Source organism: Oncorhynchus mykiss, chromosome 3, assembly GCF_013265735.2.
Source record: "Oncorhynchus mykiss isolate Arlee chromosome 3, USDA_OmykA_1.1, whole genome shotgun sequence".
Taxonomy (NCBI): Eukaryota; Metazoa; Chordata; class Actinopteri; order Salmoniformes; family Salmonidae; genus Oncorhynchus; species Oncorhynchus mykiss.
Window position 1 is genome coordinate 56,973,036 of NC_048567.1, and position 25,642 is coordinate 56,998,677.

The window sequence follows — 25,642 nt, forward strand, 5'->3', positions numbered from 1 at the left end:
GAATTCTGATGTAATAGTAATTCGGCTGTGTGTGTGTTTGCGTGTGTGTGTGTGTTTGCGTGTGTGTTTGCGTGTGTGTGTGTGTTTGCGTGTGTGTGTGTTTGCGTGTGTGTGTGTTTGCGTGTGTGTGCGCATGCGCATTTTAACACCAGCACCCTGTTTTTCTTTTAAATAGAGAGGGTGAAATAGGGTTGGAAATCTCTGGTGACCTGACCTCGCCTCCAGTTGAAAAAGTGCTGTGTATTTTACTACACTAATGAACTTTTTGGATGAATATGTGTGTGTTTGCCATTGTCTTGCAGTGCCAAGTGGCACGATTGATGATCAGGACAGAATCAAAAAAGACAGGCCTGAATGTCTTAGAGCCTGTGTCAATGAGACCATTACATGACCTCAGAGTTATTCATTATTCAGTCCTACCAGTGTCATCCTCCCCTTAGAGATACAACAGTATCTCCTTTCACTCAGTAACGATACCAGTCGGTCTCATCATGCAGTCGGCCTCACAAATGGTTCCATTGTGTATGGGTGGGGAAGCATATATACTGTATATATGTTTTGAGAAGATTCAAACCAGACCACTGTGTAGTTGACATTTTAGGACACCCTCATGCCTCAATGGACAATCAAGATATAAGGACTCAGTTCGTGATGTGCAATCAATTCATTGTACAGTATCAATTATCTGTCTTCCAATCATATCATACTCCTCAGCCCGTATGTGCTTGGTGTCTATTAAGCATGTTGTTTGTTCTGCTCCACTGGACCTGTGTGTGTGTGTGTGTGTGTGTGTGTGTGTGCACTCCAGTGGACCCTCTCTATAATGAGATCCATGCTTAGAGACCATTCATAATTGAATTGATAATGAGGCGTTAGGAGGAATGCTCTGGAAAAGAGGGGAGATGGAAATAAAACATATGCACGTGAGATTACATTGGCATTAAATATTTGTCTGCTATGGGCCCTTTTCAAAAGTAGTGCACTATAAAGGGAATATGGTGCCATTTGGGATGCACCCCTAATCTGACTGTTTAAACTGTTGACGATGACATGCCATGTTGACCTTCAGTGTCTGGAGTGGAGGCATCTATTTTTCTCATGCAACTACGGTACTGCCTACTTCTCTACTATACAGTACAGGATCCATCGTGTCCTTGAAGCTACATTTGATTCTCTGAATGGGGTGATGGCGAAATGCGTAGCTTCGCTTCATTTTATAGTGCTTTCCTGGGTAACTCAGAAGTTCAATCAGTTGTTCTAAGTTGAAAAACTATTACAAAAGGGACTGAATGCTGAGGTCCCCATGGAAGGCTTTTCCTCTTACTCTGAACTGCACTCCCGTACAAGCTTAGCCTCTGCAGGCTTAAAGAGATTCAGTGTGTGTGTTTGTGTGTGTGTCTGTTCCGTGTGTGTGTCTCCAAGTAGCTAAGACTTGATTGAATTCAGCCAGGCCTCTCCCAGGCAGGTCACTCATGATCTTGACAGAGGGTCTTTTCATTGCCCCCCTGTCTGCCTGTCTGTCTCTGTGTGTGTGTCTGCATGCGTGTGTGTGTGTGTGTGTGTGTGTGTGTGTGTGTGTGTGTGTGTGTGTGTGTGTGTGTGTGTGCGTGTGCGTGTGCGTGTGTGTGTGTGTGTGTGTACTAGTGGACAAGACAGGTTCTCTGATGGGGGGTGTTTCCATTGCCCCCCTGTCTGCCCTCCAGGCCGCCTTCTGCTGATGGGATCAGGACTGAGGCTCAGTACCATTAATAACAACCACAGCCTCCTGGACCCCTGGTCTATCGGGTCCCTGTCCACAGCCTCCTGGACCCCTGGTCTATCGGGTCCCTGTCCACAGCCTCCTGGACCCCTGGTCTATCGGGTCACAGTCCACAGCCTCCTGGACCCCTGGTCCATCGGGTCTCTGTTCACAGACACACACTGTATTGCCATCAATACCTCCGATTATTAGCCTCGCTGTAAGGAAATTATGTGTGTGTGTGTCTGTGCATGTGCGTTCCTGCGTGTGTGTGTGTATGTGTGCATCCATCCAGCTGTTTCTCTGTGCATTCATGAGTCTATTCAGGAGTGTGCAGAGTCTTGTTAATCATATCAAGAGTTCTCTTTTGATCTATGCAGCTGTCCTTTTGAAGTCTGTTGTAATCAATTTGCTCATCATTTAAAGTGTCTGGCGGCCCTTGTGTGTGTATGTGTTTTGTTTTGTTTTGTGTCCGCTCCAGTTAATGAGAACAGCACTCCTTCTGTTGTCCTTGAGATAGCAGCTAATTAGGCTGAGCCGTCTCTGCATCATTGGCTCATAATTCCCGCTTCACTCCCATAGAATGCCATGCAGCCCAGTAAAACGGTGTGATAATTCACTGCAATCTGCTGAAATGGTGGTGTATGGTGGATTGCATGGCTCCAAGGAGAGGCTCTGGAGGTTGGTCATGTGTACGTGAGCAAGACAGCCTGTCTGATAGGCTATGACTTTTTTGAAATCGACCAATTCCAAGGCTGTAAGCCGATTCAAAGTAACCCCAACCCACATCTGTTTGTATGAGTATCGCAGCCATCCTGTTGACATCACATGCTCCTGTTATCAGTTCTTTTCAGCTGTGGCATACAACCCTGGCACATCTGTCTCCCATTATGGTAAGGATGGTGACATTTCAACATTTGTCCTTCATTGGTCCATCCCTGCGAGAGAGAGAGAGAGCAAGAGAGAGAGAGAGAGCTGACTCGGCCCTCACAGAGGTTCTTTATGAGTTCTCGTCCCGGGCCTGTCTCAGCACTCACGCTCTAAATTCTACCGAGGTTTGTGGACAGGATGGCAGTGAGTTACGACTGCAAGGAAAACCTTCATCCAATGCGCACACACACACACTTGCAGACACACACACAATTATACACTGACTCATACTGACACAGAATCACACACACACCTATCTTTCAGAAAGAACATTGAGTCTAAAATAATCGAGAGAGAGAGAGAGAGAGAGAGAGAGAGAAAGCGATCTAGCAAGCAATCGAACAAAAGAGAGAAAGGTGTTGACCTCTCCAACCCTGTTAACAACCTGAGTTTTGTGGGATGGACAATCAGAGGTCGTCACCCCTGGTTACTTGTACTCTTTGTGTTTCCTAGGGAAGAAACTGACCACTGAGAGAGACCTAGATGGAAGCCTATTCAGAATAATTGATGACACAATTTATTTTGATACCATTCATATTTTTTTATAGAAGTAGAGTAGCACAGCCTATTTTCAAATGTTTTCTCAGAATGGGGTGAATTTTGGAAGTAATCAAACGCGATGGGGACAAGTCAAATGCAAGACAATGCTCTATACTACAGGCTTTGCATTGGAGCTTAGAGATTTGGAAACGGTATGTTGACTCATACTGTGAGAGGTTAATATGGAACACATCAAAGGATTGGCTCAGTGATTCTCAGTGGACTCAGTGGTTCTCAGTGGACTCAGTGATTCAAGGCAAGTTGTTGAGTTAAGGAGCGGGTCTTTTCCAATTCCAAGTTCCAACAAGGTATTTAATTTTTTTTTTAAATTAGAGTATCTAGCAGCAGTATCTCCTGTACAGCATAACTTCTTGTTTAACTATTTCATTTTGAAGGTTTTAACTGTTTGTTTAAAACACTACCTGCAAAACCTCCCAAACAAATCAAAACAAGCCCCAGGGTTAAAATTCTCTCAGTGACTGTGCACAATGAAGAGGTATCAGGTAAACTTGAGATATGCACTTGATGTGGCCCTGGTCAAAAGTAATGCACTATGTAGGGAATATGAGACTGTGAGACTGTCTGCCAACTAATGTCAATAATATATATTTTGAAGGACAGACACTGTGTGTTATTACAGATCAGACTGGGGTGGAGAGCTCTGTGGTTGTGTGTCTGGGTGTATGTGTCTGGGTGTATGCGTCTCTGCTTGTGTGTGGGGCACACTGACAGGCCCAAAGATTGGAAGATACCCTTTCCCTCCCCTTTCCCTCCCAGATACCCTTTCCCTCCTTCTGACCAACCATACATCACTCTAGACTAGGCACAGCATTACTATCTGGAGTCTGATGATACAAACGGTTCTCAAATTATCACTACATGACATGCCATATCAAATCCATTTAGCTGCTCACAGCGCAGTGTGATTGGAGGGCAGTGTGATTGGAGCGCAGTGTGATTGGAGCGCAGTGTGATTGGAGGACAGTGTGGTTGGAGGGCAGTGTGATTGGAGGGCAGTGTGATTGGAGGGCAGTGTGATTGGAGGACAGTGTGATTGGAGGGCAGTGTGATTGGAGGGCAGTGTGATTGGAGGGCAGTGTGATTGGAGGGCAGTGTTATTGGAGGGCAGTGTGATTAGAAGGCAGTGTGATTGGAGGACAGTGTGATTGGAGGGCAGTGTGATTGGAGGGCAGTGTGATTGGAGGGCAGTGTTATTGGAGGGCAGTGTGTTTAGAAGGCAGTGTGATTGGAGGACAGTGTGATTGGGGGGCAGTGTGATTGGAAGACAGTGTGATTAGAAGGCAGTGTGATTGGAGGACAGTGTGATTGGGGGGCAGTGTGATTGGGGGGCAGTGTGATTGGAGGACAGTGTGATTGGAGGACAGTGTGATTGGAGGGCAGTGTGATTAGAAGGCAGTGTGATTGGAGGACAGTTTTATTGGAGGGCAGTGTGATTAGAAGGCAGTGTGATTGGAGGACAGTGTGATTGGAGGGCAGTGTGAATGGAGGGCAGTGTTATTGGAGGGCAGTGTGATTAGAAGGCAGTGTGATTGGAGGACAGTGTGATTGGAGGGCAGTGTGATTGGAGGGCAGTGTGATTAGGGGGCAGTGTTATTGGACGTTAAGAACAGGTCAATGAGTGGCCCTCTCGCCTCAAGCCTTTGTATCCTAATCAAAATTGAATTTCTTCATTGTTGGAGCCTATTTTGACTCTTTGAACTGTGCTTCACGCACCATAATAAAACCCTGGATGTGCTGTAAAAAGTTGTTTTGATACAATATAAATCAGGCAACGTTAAGGGGTGCAATCTGCGATTACAATCAGGACTTTTCTTCTGGAGTCTGTGTTGGAGTCTGAGTGGTGCAATGCAAGTTGTTCTCACTCAAAGGCTGTGTCCCAAATGGCACCATATTCCCTATATAGTGCACTACTTTTTGACCAGGGCCCATAGGCAGAGGTCCCTGGTCAAAATTAGTGCACTATAAGAAATAGGGTTTCATTTGGGATGCAGACAGACTCTGAAGCAGTGCTAGAATACGTAACCACACCAGTCTGGGGAAACTGTAAGAGTGTAATAGGCTCTTCAACACTTGGATTTTCAGATTGGCAGCAAGGCCACTGGGTGCTTTCACTGATGTAGACAGACCGCAAGTGATGATTGCCCTCCCTGAGATTCTACTGGCTGCTGTGTATGAGTACTCACTTCCCAAAAAGACACAGCCCACAGACACACATTCTGTAGCACTACACAAAGACGAAGATATGCACTTTGTACTCTGTGGACTGTTTCCACTCTGGAGAATGAAAAGTGCAGACAGACACACAATCATATTATTTTGTTGTCTGGGGCTTTATGCCTGGATAGATCACAGTCAAATAAATGACATTCCATATTATTTGATTCAAGCCCGTCACGTCCTGTCAATGCCGTCACTCCCATATAATTAAAAATATAATGTTTATTCCTATGTTCAGTCCCAATGCTATTTTCTGTGTCCGAGACTCCGAGGTCAGATGTCATTCAAGCACATTCCTTGGGAAAGCCATTTCTTCTCTTTTAACGGACCTACTCAAGCGTGAGCACGGCGACTCAATAAGAGATTTCTACTACCCTCCCATCACCCTTTTACCAAAAAGGTCATTTTCTATCAGCCCTTCCTCATCTTGTCCCACATTCCTATGGTCTTCCCCAAGTGTGTAGCCTACATATTACCCCCCCCCCCCCCCCCGCTCCCCTCCTCTTTGGCTCTTAACGGGCCTCATTGTCCCCCTCCCATCGCCCATTGCCCAGACCCCTATAGGCCATCTCAGAGCAGGCATTAAAAAGATTGGTGAGGTTCAGCTATTGAGTAGAATTAGACATGGTCAATGTAACTGCCGACGGGACCAAACCCCTTGGGGAGAAAGGGGGAGGAGGGAGGAGAGAGGGGGAGGCTGAATAGGGATGAGAATATGGTAGCAGTATGTTTGTTCGTGTGTGTGTAGGGGGAGTGTGGTGCCTCATGACTACTAGTTATTTATGAGTTTAGGTGGTAAAAGACAGTGTGAGTTGAACTTATAATTGGTGAATGTTTTCAGATGCTATAGTGTGGCAATAGTTAGTAGGCTGTAGATATGTCTTCTTACTTTCTTACTTTTCTTTCTATTTCTCTTGGTGCTATACAGTAGGTTGGTATGCTTTGCGCTCTTGCTGTGTGTGTTTGCTTACCTTAGTTATTTCCCTAAGGGAACAATAAACATGACAAGTGGGAAATTAAGCGTGCAGCATCTAATTTTATTTCCTAAAAAAAACATTTGATTATGTGGGTAATCAAATGGTTTTAATTGAGAAATGTGGGTATTATGTAGATTTATTTGAGAAATGTGGAAATTAAGTACACTACCGAAATGTCCTTGCCTTTGAAAGAAAAGCACATGAAAGAAAAGCAGATGCATTGGCCCCTTTTTTTCAATTCAATTTTCATACCCAAATCTAACTGCCTGTAGCTCAGGCCCTGAAGCAAGGATATGCATTTCCTTGGTACTATTTGAAAATAAAATAACATCAAATTGATCAGGAATACAGTGTAGACATTGTTAATGTTGTAAATGACTATTGTAGCTGGAGACGGCAGATTTTTTTATGGAATGTCTACATAGGCCCATTCTCAGCTACCATCACTCCTGTGTTCCAATGGCACGTCGTGTTAGCTAATCCAAGTTTATCATTTTAAAAGGCTAATTGATCATTAAAAACCCTTTTGCAATTACGTTAGCACAGCTGAAACTGTTGTTCTGATTAAAGAAGCAATAAAACTGGCCTTCTAGTTGAGTGTCTGGAGCATTTTTGGGTTCGATTACAGGCTCAAAATGGCCAGAAACAAAAACCTTTCTTCTGAAACTCGTCAGTCTATTTTTGTTCTGAGAAATGAAGGCTATTCGATGCGAGAAATTGCCAAGGAATTGAAGATCTTGTACAGAGCTGTGTACTACTCCCTTCACAGAACAGCGCAAACTGTCTCTAACCAGAATAGAAAGAGGAGTGGGAGGCCCCGGTGCACAACTGAGCAAGAGGACAAGTACATTAGAGTGTCTAGTTTGAGAAACAGACGCCTCACAAGTCCTCAACTGGCAGCTTCATTAAATAGTACCCACAAAACACCAGTCTCAATGTCAACTGTGACTCCGGTATGCTGGCCTTCTAGGCAGAGTTCCTCTGTCCAGTGTCTGTGTTCTTTTGCCCATCTAAATATTTTATTTTTATTGGCCAGTCTGAGATAAGGCTTTTTCTTTGAAACTCCAACTTTTCTTTGCAGCTTGTATTAGCTAACACAATGTGTCATTGGAACACAGGAGTGATGGTTGCTGATAATGGTCCTCAACTGGCAGCTTCATTAAATAGCACCCGCAAAACACCAGTCTCAACGTCAACAGTGAAGAGGCGACACCGGTATGCTTGCCTTCTAGGCAGAGTTGCAAAGAAAAAGCCATATCTCAGACTGGCCAATAACAAGAAAAGATTAAGATGGGCTAAAGAACACAGACGTAGGACAGAGGAACTCTGCCAAGAAGGCCAGCATTCCAGAGTCGCCTCTTCACCGTTGATGTTGAGACTGGTGTTTTGCGGGTACTATTTCATTAGTCTAAAGAAGGCCAGTTGTATTGCTTCTTTAATTAGAACAACAGTTTTCAGCTGTGCTAACATAATTGCTAAAAATGTTCTAATGATAATCAATCATTTTAAAATGATAAACTTGGATTAGCTAACACAATGTGCCATTGGAACACAGGAGTGATGGTAGCTGATAATGGGCCTCTGTACGCCTATGTCGATATTCCTAAAACATCTGTCATTTCCAGTTACAATAGTCATTTACAACATTAACAATGTCTACACTGTATTTCTGATCAATTTGATGTTATTTTAATGGACAAAAAAATAGCTTTTCTTTAAAAAATAAGGACATTTCTAAGTGACCCCAAACTTTTGAACGGTAGTGTAGGTTAAATTGAGAAACGTGATATTATGAAGGTTTAATTGAGAAACGTGATATTATGAAGGTTTAATTGAGAAACGTGATATTATGAAGGTTTAATTGAGAAACGTGATATGATGTAGGTTTAATTGAGAAACGTGATATTATGAAGGTTTAATTGAGAAACGTGATATTATGAAGGTTTAATTGAGAAACGTGATATTATGAAGGTTTAATTGAGAAACGTGATATGATGTAGGTTTAATTGAGAAACGTGATATTATGAAGGTTTAATTGAGAAACGTGATATTATGAAGGTTTAATTGAGAAACGTGATATTATGAAGGTTTAATTGAGAAACGTGATATTATGAAGGTTTAATTGAGAAACGTGATATTATGAAGGTTTAATTGAGAAACGTGATATTATGAAGGTTTAATTGAGAAACGTGATATTATGAAGGTTTAATTGAGAAACGTGATATTATGAAGGTTTAATTGAGAAACGTGATATTATGTAGGTTTAATTGAGAAACGTGATATTATGAAGGTTTAATTGAGAAACGTGATATTATGAAGGTTTAATTGAGAAACGTGATATTATGAAGGTTTAATTGAGAAACGTGATATTATGAAGGTTGAATTGAGAAATGTGATATTATGAAGGTTGAATTGAGAAACGTGATATTATGTAGGTTTAATTGAGAAACGTGATATTATGTAGGTTGAATTGAGAAATGTGATATTATGTAGGTTTAATTGAGAAACGTGGATATGATGTAGGTTTAATTGAGAAACGTGATATGATGTAGGTTGAATTGAGAAACGTGGATATTATGAAGGTTGAATTGAGAAACGTGATATTATGTAGGTTTAATTGAGAAACGTGATATTATGTAGGTTGAATTGAGAAATGTGATATTATGTAGGTTTAATTGAGAAACGTGGATATGATGTAGGTTTAATTGAGAAACGTGATATGATGTAGGTTGAATTGAGAAATGTGGATATGACGTAGGTTGAATTGAGAAACGTGATATGATGTAGGTTGAATTGAGAAACGTGATATGATGTAGGTTGAATTGAGAAACGTGATATGATGTAGGTTTAATTGAGAAACAAGTGCTGTATTTCTTCTGCCACAAATCAGATACCTGGGAGCATCTTCTGATCTGATGAGCTGGTGTTGGTATTCCACTGGTACTAAAGCTAATGTCGAGGTTAGCGTGTTTGTGTGAGCTTGTGGTTGTGTGTGCGTGTATGTTTTTGTGTGTGTGTGTGTGTGTGTGTGTACATGTGTGCGCAACAGAAGGCTTAGTGAGAACAGCACATGTTTCATACACTTACTGCTCATGGGGCCTCAATAATACTGTACATCCTGATATAAGATGCTTAACAATCACATCCACTCAGCATAGCTTAAGATCAAATGCATCAAAGAACCCATTGGAGTGGAACCAGTCCTCCATGGAGTCTTTCCCAAAGGAAATTACCAATTTAATTTCGATTAGTTTTTTTCTTGTTATTTTCTTGAAGCGTAAACATCAATAGCTACATCCGTTCATTCGCAGTGAAACACTTTATTTCTCTGATATGGGGTAGGTAGCCTACCTTGTTTTTTATGAACAGCACCAGTGATTGCATGCATCCCAAATGGCACCCTATTCCCTATTTTTCGTCAAAAGTAGTGCACTGCATAGGAAATAGGGTGCCATTTGGGACACAGACATTGTCTTCTCAATGGGCTGGAAGCAATTTAATCAGTGTCCTAATTGATTCAGATGAGATTTGGTTGAAGGACTTTCTATTGAGTTGTAATTAGAAGCAGTCCCCTGGGCAACAGGGTAGAGAGTAGACCCATCACCATCCGGATGAGGGAAGGTGCAGGCATGGGCGCTCAGGGCCCTAAATCATCCGTCTCCGGTATGGCGAAGCAGAATGGAGCCGGAGAGGAGAGCCAGTGATTCATCCTAAACCTTTATGGCTGGTAGGGAGAGAGAAACTGTCTGACACACCTGCAGGCCCAGCGGCCTTGTGGAATGGGATAAAAGCCCTCTGATATTATTAAAAGACAAGAGTGTTTTGAAGGAGTTTTTATGGCCGCTCATTCGTCCGCTCCGCCTCTCCCTTCCTGTCCGTTGCTTTTGTTTGAGTGAAAAGGCAACATTTTGAGTGAGGCTGTTGCGTTTAAAAGGTCTGAAAGACTGGGGGGGGGGGGTGCACCGCACCCCAAAGATGCACCCCACCCCACCCCAACCCCCACACAGCAGAGAAAGAGAATATGAACAAGGTAAAGAAGACAAGCTATAAAGTGTCTCTACTCATAGGCTATTATTCTGTCTCCAGGGCCCTTTGCCTGCTATTGCACCATCCAAGCTACGCAACTATTTACATTTCATGGCATTAATCAGACTTTACTCTCTCTCACCTTGCTTTTAGATACGCAGTATGTGGGTATCACTTAGTGGGTAGGGAAAACATATTTAGCATTTTGGTCTAGAAGATGTACCTCCCTCACTTTTGATGCTTTTCCTATGAGGGTATTTTCATGGCCTACATTACATCATCAATCTCTGAGCTGCTCTTTCTCTCTTCAGAACGTTTTCTCTGATGTGTCTTGACACACGCTGTGGGCTCAGTGCAAACACTCTACTCTACCTGGCCCCATCTACTTCAGACCTTGTTCAATATATTCACTGTTACCATAGCTACAGGATGGCATCCAATGTCAGTGAGTGAGCTGAGAGACAATATGAAATCAGAGCTATCTCAATGACTGAACCTCCCACCTCCTGTGTGTGTGTGTGTGTGTGTGTGTGTGTGTGTGTGTGTGTGTGTGTGTGTGTGTGTGTGTGTGTGTGTGTGTGTGTGTGTGTGTGTGTGTGTGTGTGTGCGCGCGCGTGTGTGTGCATATGTGTGTGCATATGTGTGTGTGTGTGCATATGTGTGTATCTCAGGGACTGTACCTCCTGCTTCCAACAGTAGTCACTCTGCTCGATTGTCAGAGGGCTATTGACAGGGGACGTGTCTGGGCATTCATTAGTCAAAACCCCTGGAATTTCCCCTCTAAGCCATGAGCACACTGTCCACAGTCCATGGATAATTTACTGACTGACTCCTTCTCCCAGCCAGGCAGTCTGTTATGCGTTTGTGTTTGTGTGTGTGTGTGTGTGTGTGTGTGTGTGTGTGTGTGTGTGTGTGTGTGTGTGTGTGTGTGTGTGTGTGTGTGTGTGTGTGTGTGTGTGTGTGTGTCAAAGACAAGTGTAGCTGTGGGTTGGATTCACAAGTGGGATGTAAAAGTGTTGGATAGACAGCTGACAGAACTGACAGAAGTACCTGTGTCACAGAGAATCGACCGCCTTGGTTTCAACTTGGCAAGTAGTGTTCAAGCAGGAGAACAACAGAGAGGGTCTGTCCTACACTCTTAGACCAAAGATGTTATCTAGAACCTAAAAGTTTTTTGGGGCTGTCCCCATAAGATAACCCTTTGAAGAACAATGTTTGGTTCCAGGCAGAACCTATTTGGTTCCAGGTATAATTGTTTTTTCACAGAGGGTTCTACATGGAACCCAAAAGGGTTTGTCTCCCTATGGGGACAGCCGAAGAACCCTTCTGGAACCTTTTTTTCTTAGTGTAGTGGGCCTCTTTGATTGTCCTTGCTAAAGGAGCAGTGGTGGACACACTCACCCAGGCACACACACGCTTGGTGCCAGGTCTGCCTGCTTGCTGTGACTCAGAGGGGACTGTGACCAGCTGTTCAAGGCTTTAATTCTCCAGTTTTGTGAGTTAGACATGTGTGCATACTTGTGTGTGATTTGATGATGTGTGTATGTAGACTGATGAAACCACATCTGTCCACCCAAAGTGCCAGTGGAGCCTAGTCTACCCACTCACACCTCCACCTGCTGTTAGCGTTTACCCATGGGTCTAGTTGACTGTGTCTGTGCCAAGACCAGCACTGCTCTATGGGTGGTAGACCTGCTGCTGGCCCTCCTGGTCTTCTCTCTCTACACCAGCCAAGCACTATTTTAATTAACACCAGTTCTATTTTAGTGTAGGGACTACCTTTAAGTTTGAATATACTTTACATAGCAGTGTATCTAACAGTAGTGTTTTCCTTTCACGCAGATTCACTGCATACTTTTCACTGCAAATGATGTTCTAGCTAGGGTTGACATGAGGAATATTGCACCAAGTAACCCATCCCTTCTTGAAACTGTTTTCCGTGAAAACGCACGGAATGCTGTATGCTTAGGGCTTTTCGATGTATGTCTAGTGGCACTTCTGTGTTCCTTGGCATCTACCCTGAGCCTGTTGTGTTGACTGTTACTGTATTGTAATGACAAACACCCGAGCAGCTCATGTGCATTTGCCTAATTAGTTACCAGCTGTAGTGAGAGGGAGTGGGTTAATGGATTGTGGGCAATAAGGTTGATTTTAAACTCAACCAACCTAGTAATGTGTTATTGATCGGTCCATTTAAAGGAATACTATTACAAGGAGACCTAACCCTGTGAATGTGAGAGCAGGAAGTAAGTTATTAACCTACTTTACTGGTATTACGTGCCACAATGGTAACATTGTAAGAAGGCTCAAGGGTGGGTGATGATGGACTACAGGTTTCAGCCAAGCTGTATTCCCTTGTATATTATGTCTGCAGGAAATTACATTTACTACGAAGGAGGAAGTGGAGAATTGTGTGGTACTGTTCAAGGCTGCTTAACACGGTTTATTCTGGAGTGGTTGAACTGATATGCACTGAGAAAAAAATATCTTGATTCGACGTACAATAATGTTGTTGAGCAAACTCACAACAAAATGTTTATGTCTGAAAATGTTGTTCAGCAAATTCACAATCCTATTGTAGCGGGTTACCTTACAATTGTACGTTGAATCGACTTTTTAGTTTCTTTACTGTGTGGCTGAAGGAAAAGACTATGTGCTTAAACCGACCTGGAGCCAGCGAAGTGCAGCCAAATGTAAAGTTTACATGAAGGCAAAAAGGCGCAACTATCACTCTTCAAGTTAAAACGTTCGGCCAGATGGTCAAACCATGAATGCTTTTATCTTAAATAAATGACATTTTAAGAATGAGAGCTCATGTGAACTGAGATTGCAGCAATACCTAGGCAATTTAAGTACTGTGAGAGGTGTTGGGATGAAATGATGACTAAGATATTTCAGCTTTATCTACTCAAAACAATTAGTTTAAAACATTGTTTTCAGTAGAGGGATCTCTCTAGAGAATAGCTGAAGAGAGTGTTTTTCTTGTGTTAAGCTCATTTCTATGAGCCATAGATTTGAAGCTCACAGTGTTCTGGTACATTAACTCATGGTAACTTGCACCCCATTGAACAATCCACTACCCTTTCATTCAATTTTCTGATTTTAATCAGCCGTTAAATTAACTTCTGAGGTTTAATTGCGTATTTTGAACGATTATGGTGAGGTCAGGGGTTAGGTACTTCACAGACATGGCTCCTCAGTGTTTAGGTGTCTCTGTTTGCAATTTTCTCTCCTCACTCTCTCACCTGTCTCTTTGTTTTTCACCTTGTTTCATATTCATATACACCACCGTTCAAAAGTTTGGGGTCACTTAGAAATGTCCTTGTTTTTGAAAGAAAAGCACATTTTTTGTCCATTAAAATAACGTCAAATTGATCAGAAAGTGTAGACACTGTTAATGTTGTAAATGACTATTGTAGTTGGAAACGGCAGATTTTTTAGGAATATCAACATAGGCGTACAGAGGCCCATTATCAGCAACCATCACTCCTGTGTTCCAATGACACGTTGTGTTAGCTAATACAAGCTGCAAAGAAAAGTTGGAGTTTCAAAGAAAAAGCCTTATCTCAGACTGGCCAATAAAAATAAAATATTTAGATGGGCAAAAGAACACAGACACTGGACAGAGGAACTCTGCCTAGAAGGCCAGCATACCGGAGTCACAGTTGACATTGAGACTGGTGTTTTGTGGGTACTATTTAATGAAGCTGCCAGTTGAGGACAAACTAGACACTCTAATGTACTTGTCCTCTTGCTCAGTTGTGCACCGGGGCCTCCCACTCCTCTTTCTATTCTGGTTAGAGCCAGTTTGCGCTGTTCTGTGAAGGGAGTAGTACACAGCGTTGTACGAGATCTTCAGTTCCTTGGCAATTTATCACATGGAAAAGCCTTGATTACTCAGAACAAGAGTAGACTGACGAGTTTCAGAAGAAACACCAGTCTCCGGGATTGTACTTATGTGTCAGGAACCAGAGGTGTTATCATGCAACCACAGACTCTTTGCAACACATCTTCTTTTTCAAACTATCTCTCTTTCTTCCCTTCTTTTCTCACAGTTGTATCCCAGAGGCCCACCTTGGCAGTTAGAGGAAAGGCTCCGCCCCCATCACCATGACAGCAGCGTTGCCACGGAACGCTGCCCCCCTGTCTGTGCCTGGCCTGTTGCTCCTCCCCCTGCTTCTGCTGCCCCTCCCCATCGCACTGTCCCAGAAACCCATGCTGCCTTCCCCACCCGCCCCCACGCCCGCCCCCCAGTACCTATCCCGGCCGGAGTGTACCCAGAGAGAACACCCTGTGGTCACCTTCCAAGGTAAGTCTTAATATACTGTACACTGTACACACCCTCCTGATTGGACAGGGCCATTCACGAGGCCCTTCCTCTAACGAATGTATGCAAACTTGATTATTTACAGTAGACTTAAACCCATTTTATTACTCGACATAACATTGGTCTTAGATACCCCATTTATAACACTCTCAATCCTTTCACCTCTATAATGCATAGTTTCATGACCTGAAGGCTCTTCTTGAACCAGTTTGGATGAAATTGTTTGACCTAAGAATGTTTTGCCAAAGGGATCCGTGTGAAACTGTACACTCATTATGATTAAATCAGTGAAGAGAATGACTGAACAGACTACAAGCCTAACAGGTTACAGGGAGGAGCAGCCCTTGGTACAGACAAGCGCTATAGCCATCTCTCATATCACGCTATACAGCAGGGGTCTCCAACCTTTTCTGGCAGGAGAGCTACTTAAAAAAGATTAAACATATCGCGAGCGACGTTTTTTTTTATTGCTTTCAAATAGGCACATTATTCTCTTCTCCTCTACCCTGAAACTCTTCACCGGGTCCTTGGTGTACAAGAGATGTGTTTTACGTCAATATACTGTACCTAGTAAGATAGTGGTTAATAAACAATATTTTGGCATGACAGCCCCATAGAATTATCTTTTCTATTTTCCCAAATTCTGTTTGTTTTTTCCTGGTTTGGGATTTTTTTCAGTTTTTTACTCTTAATATTAAAATGATTCATAAAGACACAACGGATGTGGATGTTCAGAGTCGATGTCAATGCTTAAATCACATCAGAAGACCGTTTTTGAGGCCTGGAAAAAAAAACTAAGCAATTCAGATTATTGTTGGTGTACTTCCCCTTTAATTGCACATTTAGCAAGAGAGGAAATGTGTCAATCTAGCGATGTTTCTGCTGTTAGGCCTACTGCTGCAGCACATGTCATGACAGTTTGCAAAACAATGGCAACACAATTGATCCAAATAATCATGATATAGTTCTGTCAGGTAAGCCGATTTTGTATTTAACAGTTAACATTTAATTGCGAAGGTTAAGTGGGGAAAGTATTTCTGTCTACCCACAAGACGGCTATCATTAGCATCGACAACAGACGACGGCAATATTGCTGGAAATTAATTGCCTGTTTAAACCAATAGTAGGTAGCCAGGGGTGGGATAATGTCAATGTGGCTTTGATTGGATAGTAGCCAGGCGCCTTATGTTTACGACAGTTTTCAATGGAATACATGAAAAAATGCACATACTTTCGGGAATTGATTGGCGAGCTACTCATAAGTGGGCTGCGAGCTACTGATAGTTTGTGATCCACCTGTTGGAGAACCCTGCTATACAGAGAGAAACAGAGATGCTTTATGTTGGTGCCAGCACCGTTTGACAAACATACCAGTAGACAAGGAGATAAACACTTTTCATTTCAATCTTTCTGGCTGCCAGCTTCAATAATTCCACATGTTGGTTGGTTTACACACACTCAAATGCACATACACACATAACAGAGACAGAGAGAACATTGTGTACAGGGATACCCCTTTATCTTCTCTGTTCATCTATGCAGCGGGTTAAGAAACAAGGTGTTCTCCATAGTGAGAACTAGACATGCAGAGTGAAGGAGGGAGGATAACACTCAAATGGCTGTTTATTTCAGGAGAAGGTGTTTTTGTTAACCTTTCCAAGGGCCATGAATAGATAGATTGGTCAAATAAATTCCGTTCAGTGTGTGGAAAGACGGAAATAAATAGTGAAGTGAGAGCTAGAGGTTTTACTTATTATTGGAAATATGCCCAAACCTCTCTAAAATCGATGGGTCATATGAACGTTTCCTGGGGCCCCTATAGCCTGCTTTTTATTGCAGTGCAGCATTATCACCTGAAATGGTCTTCTTTCAGGGGCCAGTTTATTAAAGTGATCATGAGGTTGACTGGGGTCCAGGTGGAGGGCTGGAAGCCAAGGAGGACTATTTTTTTTTCAAATTATTCCATTTTCCATTTACAGGTTCAGATTTGAATGAATCAGTAGAAAAGAGCAGGGGATATCGTTAAGACTATTCAATGTCACCGTTTCAGCACAAGGCCATTCTCAAGACCTATTCAGTATCTCTAATGGTAAGTTACCTGGATCAAAAATATCCTTTCACTCAGCTCCATTCATACCTACCTACCTTTAGTGTGCTTACAGCTACCAGATAATCCTTAGACTGATGTCAGTGCTGCCTACTGCACATCAAAGGCATACTTCACCCACTTTAGGATGACTCTCACAGATGGAGAGCAGACGGCCCATTTGCTTTGCATAGGTGGCAGCATAACCCTTTATGTGGGGGGAGCAGCTATAGAAATGCCGGAACAATGAAGGTGTCAGGCTAAACCTGAGATTAGTCCCAGTGATTGATGAACGTTTTATCGCAGGGTGGTGGAGCGGTCACTGAGCCAAGTCACCTTGTGGAGGGGTGGGGTGGGTTGCACACGGGATGGGTGCCCTTTTAATCTGGCTGGGGTGATGTGTGTGTGTGTGTGTGTGTCTGAGCAGGGAGAAGGGATCAGGATCAGGGGCATCTTCTTGGCCTTTCTAGCCTCTGAAGCTGGTGCACTTCACTGGAGCATGGTGTTCCATCCTCATTTAGGGGCCCCTTCCCCATCCTCTTAAAATGTTTCTGGTGGCAGTGTGTTAACCGCCATACCGTGGAGGCCCCTCTTCTTTGAAAAGGCTTAAACACCAAAACGGATCTCATGCCGAAAAAAGTCCCCTGACTGGCAGTGAGGCCCCTGACTGTATAACTTAGAGTAAAGGTAACAGTCACCGTGCACTATTGCTGTTGAAGGACTGGACAGGTCACTAAGTTTGTCCCAGTTGTTGTTGACAAACGCGATTGTGATCATTATCATACTCAAGGTGTTGGAGAGAGAAACTGTAAAAGGCTCTCTGTCATTATCATCCTCTTTGTCACCTCTGTCCCAGTGGCCAGTATCACATCTCACATCTATCCATCAAATGAGGCCAGTAGGAGAGATAATCTAGCACGGTAAGAGGTGGTGCCAGAGTATCACCTCAGAATCATCTCCTCTCACATTCCATCCAGAGATCTGAGGCACTGAACCTCCATTCCTCCACCCTGGAGATGCCAAGTAGCCTAATCTCTCCTCTGAGCCTCCCAGTGATAGCCTGGTCCCAGATCAGATTGTGCTGTCTTGCTAACTTCTATTGTCATTGTCATTCCACGACCATAGGAGTTGGCTATACAGCACAAACAGATCGTAGGTTATTGCTTTCATCATTAATCTTGTTCTGGAGGCAGCTCTGCAGAGTGGTCACTAGCTGGCACAGCCACAAAGTCATAATTTCTGATTTTAAACAAAACCATAACCGTAGCCAACTGTTTTCACTAATTCCTAACCCTAACCTTAAATGAAAAAGCAAATGTTTGTTTTCAGGAATTTTTACAATGTAGCCAATTATGACTTTACAGCTGGCACAACTAGTGGAAATAGCACAGTTCTGCCTCCAGGACAAGACTCATCCCAACACACGTTGTCAACCTGCAAAGAGATCTGGGAATAGGCTGTCCTGTTGAGGCCCTGACCATCCTAGTGTCTGGTCAAAAGTATTGCACTAAATAGGGAATAGTTTGCCATTTCAGATACAGACCTAGTTTGTCTGAACACGCAGTACACCATCCTCAAACTCAGAAAGGATTGAATCAGCCCACTAGTACAGCTTTACCCTGTCATCCATCCTGACCATTCCACCACCCACAGAGAAAATAGCACCTATAAAAAGGAGGTAACCATGATAATGCCAGGCACCTAGATGCATTCTACTGCTATGGGTCCATACCAGAGAGCAGTTGACTTGAACAGTGAACCCCACCAAGAATGCTGTACAATTCAGAGCAACTTGGCCATTGATTTGGAGGTGGGGGGAGGGGGGCAGAGTTGTCTGTATTTTCAGCCTGCTGTCATGATGATTCCACTGGGGTTGTGTGTGAATAGGGAAGAGGAAGAAGAGGCATTTTAGTTGAAAATTGCACATTTTCCTCTCAGAATTGTCGCTCTTAAAGCCGGTTCACCTGCTTCGTGAACTCAGTGACACAAGTTGCAGAGCCATCTTCTTCTCGTCTCTTTCCTCTCCTCTTTTCTCCCTCGCCTCCATCTCTGCCTACCTCCTCTTCTCTCCTCTTTCCCTTCCTCTCCTTCACTCCTCTTTCCCCTCCTCTCCTCATCTCTCAACCCGAAGCTGCTGTAATAGGCAGTGGATTGTTTAGTCTTCTCCGGCAGGATTGTCTCGCTATCTGTTCTTGTCTGGATAATGACGCTGTCGTTTAAGCCGTGTCACTGTCCGAAGGGCCTCTTGAGATCTTGAGAAAGAGAGAGAGTGAAAGAGTGCAAGAGGAAGAGAGAGATGGTAAAAATTCTCTGTGCTGTGATAACGGATAGAAAAGGGAGGTGTGAAAGTTTGAGCCCCCAGTGTGTGATTTGACTGGTCCTGTGATGGATCCATCAGTCATTGTGTTGAATGGTCCTCCAACACTTCAGTTCTCCTCAGACTGTTGTTAGCAGGCTGCTAGTGGGGATGCTGCTGGGGCTTCATGGTCACTTCTGATTGGCTATCTCACTCAGAGCCTGGGGAAGGAGGAAAATAATGGATGGAGGGAAAGAGTTGGACTTTATTGGCACTTCAGTTGAGTTAAAGGGAGCGGTATTCTCTCTCTCTCTCTCTTTCTCTCTCGTTGTCTCTCTTTGTCGCAGAAAATGAGTCATAGTGGTACCTGCTCTGTGAGCCTCACTCTTGTCCTCAAACACACACCCTCTCCCACCTTTCCAAAGAAACAGGTGTAATGCTCCTCACCAGACCCCTTTGCCAAATTTCTAGCTGTCCTGGATGTTTTCGGAAAAGACACCTCCTTTAAAATTTCTGCCTGGCTGGCTGCTTGACATGCCGATTACCCCCTGGTTCTGAGTGTGTCCATCCATACCCCAGCGTAGTGTATGTGTGTCCAGCCCAGCCTCGCCCCAGCCCTCTCTGGAGTGGCCCCGGCCTCCATTATCACTGCTCACTCTGGAGGAGGGATGTGCTTCACTGAGGCATAGTAGCATTCACACACGGGAGAGAGAGGAGAATGGAAGATCATCTGGCAGGAAGCATCTGAATACTTCAGGCTGTGACACACCCACTTGGCCTTTTACCTGAGTTGGGCACGGTCCATGCTGTCTATTAGCATTGTTTGTCTGGGACATTTGGATCATTGTTATTTCATGCAACAGATGCTGTGGCTTTCCTGATACACCACTGTTCATTGAATCTGCCAAAAAGGATGCTTTCTCAGTCCTACCATGTTAGTAGTACTTAGTATGTGCTGAAAATGTCCATTCACTCAATGATACAGTGGGGCAAAAAAGTATTTAGTCAGCCACCAATTGTGCAAGTTCTCCCACTTAAAAAGATGAGAGGCCTGTAATTTTCATCATAGGTACACTTCAACTATGACAGACAAAATGAGAAAAAAAATCCAGAAAATCAGATTTTTAATTAATTAATTAGCAAATTATGGTGGAAACAAGTATTTGGTCACCTACAAACAAGCAAGATTTCTGGCTCTCACAGACCTGTAACTTCTTCTTTAAGAGGCTCCTCTGTCCTCCACTCGTTACCTGTATTAATGGCACCTGTTTGAACATTTGTAGGATTTTTAATGAATTTATTTGCAAATTATGGTGGAAAATAAGTATTTGGTCAATAACAAAAGTTTATCTCAATACTTTGTTATATACCCTTTGTTGGCAATGACAGAGGTCAAACGTTTTCTGTAAGTCTTCACAAGGTTTTCACACACTGCTGCTGGTATTTTGGCCCATTCCTACATGCAGATCTCCTCTAGAGCAGTGATGTTTTGGGGCTGTTGCTGGGCAACACGGACTTTCAACTCCCTCCAAAGATTTTCTATGGGGTTGAGATCTGGAGACTGGCTAGGCCACTCCAGGACCTTGAAATGCTTCTTAAGAAGCCACTCCTTCGTTGCCCGGGCGGTGTGTTTGGGATCATTGTCATGCTGAAAGACCCAGCCACGTTTCATCTTCAATGCACTTGCTGAATCTCACGATACATGGCCCCATTCATTCTTTCCTTTACACGGATCAGTCGTCCTGGTCCCTTTGCAGAAAAACAGCCCCAAAGCATGATGTTTCCACCCCCATGCTTCACAGTAGGTATGGTGTTCTTTGGATGCAACTCAGCATTCTTTGTCCTCCAATCACCACGAGTTGAGTTTTTACCAAACAGTTCTATTTTGGTTTCATCTGACCCTATGACATTCTCCCAATCTTCTTCTGGATCATTCAAATGCTCTCTAGCAAACTTCAGACGGGCCTGGACATGTACTGGCTTAAGCAGGGGGACACGTCTGGCACTGCAGGATTTGAGTCCCTGGCGGCGTAGTGTGTTACTGATGGTAGGCTTTGTTACTTTGGTCCCAGCTCTCTGCAGGTCATTCACTAGGTCCCCCCCGTATGGTTCTGGGATTTTTGCTCACCGTTCTTGTGATCATTTTGACCCCACGGGGTGAGATCTTGCGTGGAGCACCAGATCGAGGGAGATTATCAGTGGTCTTGTATGTCTTCCATTTCCTAATAATTGCTCCCACAGTTGATTTCTTCAAACCAAGCTGCTTACCTATTGCAGATTCAGTCTTCCCAGCCCGGTGCAGGTCTACAATTTTGTTTCTGGTGTCCTTTGACAGCTCTTTGGTCTTGGCCATAGTGGAGTTTGGAGTGTGACTGTTTGAGGTTGTGGACAGGTGTCTTTTATAGAGGACAGAGGAGCCTCTTAAAGAAGAAGTTACAGGTCTGTGAGAGCCAGAAATCTTGCTTGTTTGTAGGTGACCAAATACTTATTTTCCACCATAATTTGCAAATAAATTCATAAAAAATCCTACAATGTGATTTTCTGGATTTCTTTTCTCATTTTGTCTGTCATAGTTGAAGTGTACCTATGATGAAAGTTACAGACCTCTCTCATCTTTTTAAGTGGGAGAACTTGCACAATTGGTGGCTGACTAAATACTTTTTGCCCCACTGTATATACATAATCTGTGAAATACAGTAGAATTAGCATAAACAACACCTTGCTATCTAACAGTTATATTGTCTGCAGGGTAACTATTTCACTTGTTTGCATCTGTAATGACAGACAGGTGCCTTCAACACAATGTGTCATTCATACCTCATTAACTAGTTAGCCCCTGAGGTGAGCAATCAACACCATGCTCAATTCACGTACGAATGAGAAAAAGCATTTCTCACATTTGTTTTCTATTTCTGATGGAAATGTAATGTAATTAAAGTTCTGCCCCCAGAAGCCAAACTGTAACATAAGGCTCCAAAAAACATTTACTGCAAATAAATAGTTTTGGTTTCCAAGGTTATCGGACCGACCCCAAGGTCAACTGCCAGTGGTTTGTTATGGTTTGGGATTTGAAAGTCAACAAAAGGCATTAACATACTGACGATAGAGGCCTACGCAGAACTGAGAGAAAACATAATCTCTCTCATTCTAATTAAACTGGTGATTTGAATACTGAAATAAAGAGTTGTCTATAATCTCCCATTAGATATTAATTCAAAAGCTTTGCACTCTGTTTTGCAATGGGGCCCTACCAGGCCCTGTCTTTCTGAAGGATATCTGGGGTCACACTCACACAACAGCCATCGCAGAGTAGACCTCCTAGACTAGATAGGACTGATCATCAGGATCAACAAATTGCATGACTCTTAAACTCTGTTTCCATCAAAACCCTGATGCCCAGCAAATCTGATATTAGCCAATTCAACAAGCTACCCAAAACACTACTGGATTAGGTAAAGGAAGATTGTGGTGGCAGAATGATGATGTCTGTCTATCGGGCTGTCCATTCATGTTGTTTTAGTGTATAAACTACAGGGATTCCATCAGATTGCATGAGATGAACGGATCTGGAATACGCTCGAGAGAGAGTTTGAGTTTCCTTTCCCTCAACTGTCTGTCTAATTCTGCAATTACTGAGAACAAATTTGGTGGGCTTTCCAAGCTGCCTTTGTGGCTGCCAAGCCCTCTTGTGTATACCTAGTATATTTGCGGCGAGACAGAGACACTACTTCTTATTCAATAGAGGCTGTCTTTCTGTTTAAAATAAAGCAGTGAGTATTTTTTAATTCTGTCAATGTGGGTATATAAAGGTTAGGATTCATGTCCCCTCGAGTGTCTAAGGCAGTGTCCACTCCCGCCAGCTCTGGTGGCTAATGCATTAATCTGTCACTCCACAGAACAGTGAAAAAAATGTAATAATCGTCCATCAACTGCAGATCCAGGCCAGGGGCGTCTATTGGGGTGGAGGGCTTTCATATTTATCTCTCTTAATTGTTCTCTCTGTCTGTGTGTGTGTGTGTGATGGATTGCCCGACAGACTATGAGGTGAAGGGAGCTGGCCACCCATGTAAGACCATTTGTTAGCATGGAGATGAATGTCTGTCAAGATAGATAGGCTTTTACTGTCAGAAAGCCTTTTAACAAAGTAAACAAGCCAAGCTGTCAAGTGAATCCAATTCAGCTGGCCACTTTGCAGGCTTATAAAAAGCTCTTGCATGTACCAGAACATTTATCTCTGTGTGACGTTATTACAATTCAATCAAAGAGAGAATGTAACCTGTAAACATATTTGGAACAAGATCGAGATCGGGTTCTATACCTGTCAACAGAGCAAATTCTTGGCTGATTTATTAAACATTACTCACTTGTTGGACACAGATCCAACATGATTGCATTAGACATGGTGTCCTTTCTATGTGTGTGTTTGTTGGCTGCTGTGTGTGTGGTGTGTGTGTGTGTGTGTATGGGATGACCCAGAGGTTATCAACACCCTCCTACACCCGGAGAACTCACTCTGCTGTCAACACTACTCCCACTCACACTGTCTCTCCTGGCACGCCTGCGCACACACACGCATACACACACACACACACACATGCATACAGTATACTACACTCCCACTCCCCATATCTCTCCTCGCACACTTGGCACGGCACACCACACTCCCCCAGACAGCCATCGTATGCTGGATACACGTGCTAGTTAGTTAGAGGCCCCTGGGTAACCATGTCACTTAACCACACTCTGACATGGTTGTTGCAAAGTGTGACTGTTTTGACAGTGTTTATGGAACGTGGTGTGTGGAGGTTGTTAAAGCTAATGCAACCCCTTCTGCTCTGTTCTGATCTGACAACCATCTTGGGAGTTGATTGTACAAGATGATGTGCAGTACAGCACAAACACTCCATTGCTCTCTGCACAGTCCACCCCCACCTCTATAACGATGTTTAATTTTCAACACAGATTAGGTGTTTGGATAAGCCTGTGAGAGATATGTCCCCTCTTCTCTCCTTCCCCTCCCTCTCTCTCCCCCTTCGCTCCAGGCTTCATCCATAGCCATTAATCACACAGTTTGACATGTAGATGTTTCTTCTCATTCAGTGTATGTGTGGTGTGTGTTTTTGTTTTGTCCATGTATGTTTTCTAGATAAGCACGTCCCCATACAAGACATTAAACCACATAATTACATGTTCAACCTGAGTGGGTTGGATGTGTGTTAAATGGGAAATCTGCAATTGGTACATCTATGTTTAGACTTTTTAATTAATGATATATATAGTACCAGTCAAAGGTTTGGACACACCCATTCCAGTGTTTTTCTTCATTTTTACTGGTTTCTACATTGTAGAATAATAGTGAAGACCTCAAAACTATTAAATAACTCATTTGGAATCATGTAATTTAGTAACCAAAAAGTGTTAAACAAATCAAAATATATTTTACATTTGAGATTCTTCGAAGTAGCCACCCTTTGCCTTGATGACAACTTTGCACACTCTTGGCATTCTCTCAACCAGCTTCATGAGGTGGTCACCTGGAATACATTTCAATTAACAGGTGTGCCTTGTTAATTTGTTTCCTTCTTAATGCATTTGAGCCAATCAGTTGTGTTTGGACGAGGTAGGGTTGGTATACAGAAGATAGCACTATTTGGTAAAGTCCATATTATGGCAAGAACAGCCCAAATAAGCAAAGAGAAACGACAGTCCATCATTACATTAAGTCATGAAGGTCAGTCAATGCGGAAAATGTCAAGAAATCTTCAAGTGTAGTCGCAAAAACCATCAAGCGCTATGATGAAACTGGCTCTCATGAGGACCGCCACAGGAAAGGAAGAACCAGAGTTACCTCTGCTGCAGAGGATACGTTTATTAGAGTTACCAGACTCAGAAATTGCAGCCCAAATGAAATGCTTCACAGAGTTCAAGTAAGACACATCTCAACATCAACTGTTCAGAGGAGACTGTGTGAAAGAAGAAAGAAACCACTACTAAAGGACACCAATAATAATAAGAGAGTTGCTTGGGCCAAGAAACAGGAGCAATGGACAGGTGGAAATCTGTCCTTTGGTCTGATGAGTCCAAATTGGAGATTTTTGGTTCTAACCGTCGTGTCTTTGTGAGACGCAGAGTAGATGAACAGATGATCTCCAGATTTGTTTCCCACCGTGAAGCATGGAGGAGGTGTGATGGTGTGGGGTGCTTTGCTGGTGACACTGTTGTTGATTTATTTAGAATTCAAGGCACACTTAACCAGCATGACTAACACAGCTGGGATAGATAATCTGGACCCTCTCTTTCTAAAATTATTGTCCGCAATTGTTGCAACCCCTATTACTTGCCTATTCAACCTCTCTTTCGTATTGTCTGAGATCCCTAAAGATTGGAAAGCTGCCACGGTCAACTCCCTCTTCAAAGTGGGAGACACTCTAGACCCAAATTGTTACAGACCTGCCCAGTCCTGCCCTGCCTTTCTAAAATCTTC

The 25,642-nt window shown here is 43.2% G+C and overlaps 1 protein-coding gene across 6 annotated transcripts in view; it reads left to right on the top strand.

Moving 5' to 3' along the window:
• The window catches only part of sema5ba (sema domain, seven thrombospondin repeats (type 1 and type 1-like), transmembrane domain (TM) and short cytoplasmic domain, (semaphorin) 5Ba), a 188,066-nt gene that overhangs the window by 55,584 nt on the left and 106,840 nt on the right, over positions 1 to 25,642 (top strand). For all 6 annotated transcript variants that reach the window (XR_005050753.1, XM_036974744.1, XM_021597455.2 and 3 more), the window contains one exon: positions 14,505 to 14,758. Coding sequence is in view for 5 of the 6 variants with exons in the window: in XM_036974744.1 (XP_036830639.1) it covers positions 14,560 to 14,758 (199 nt within the window). In the remaining variant the exon portion in view is untranslated. The remainder of the gene's footprint in view (positions 1 to 14,504; positions 14,759 to 25,642) is intronic.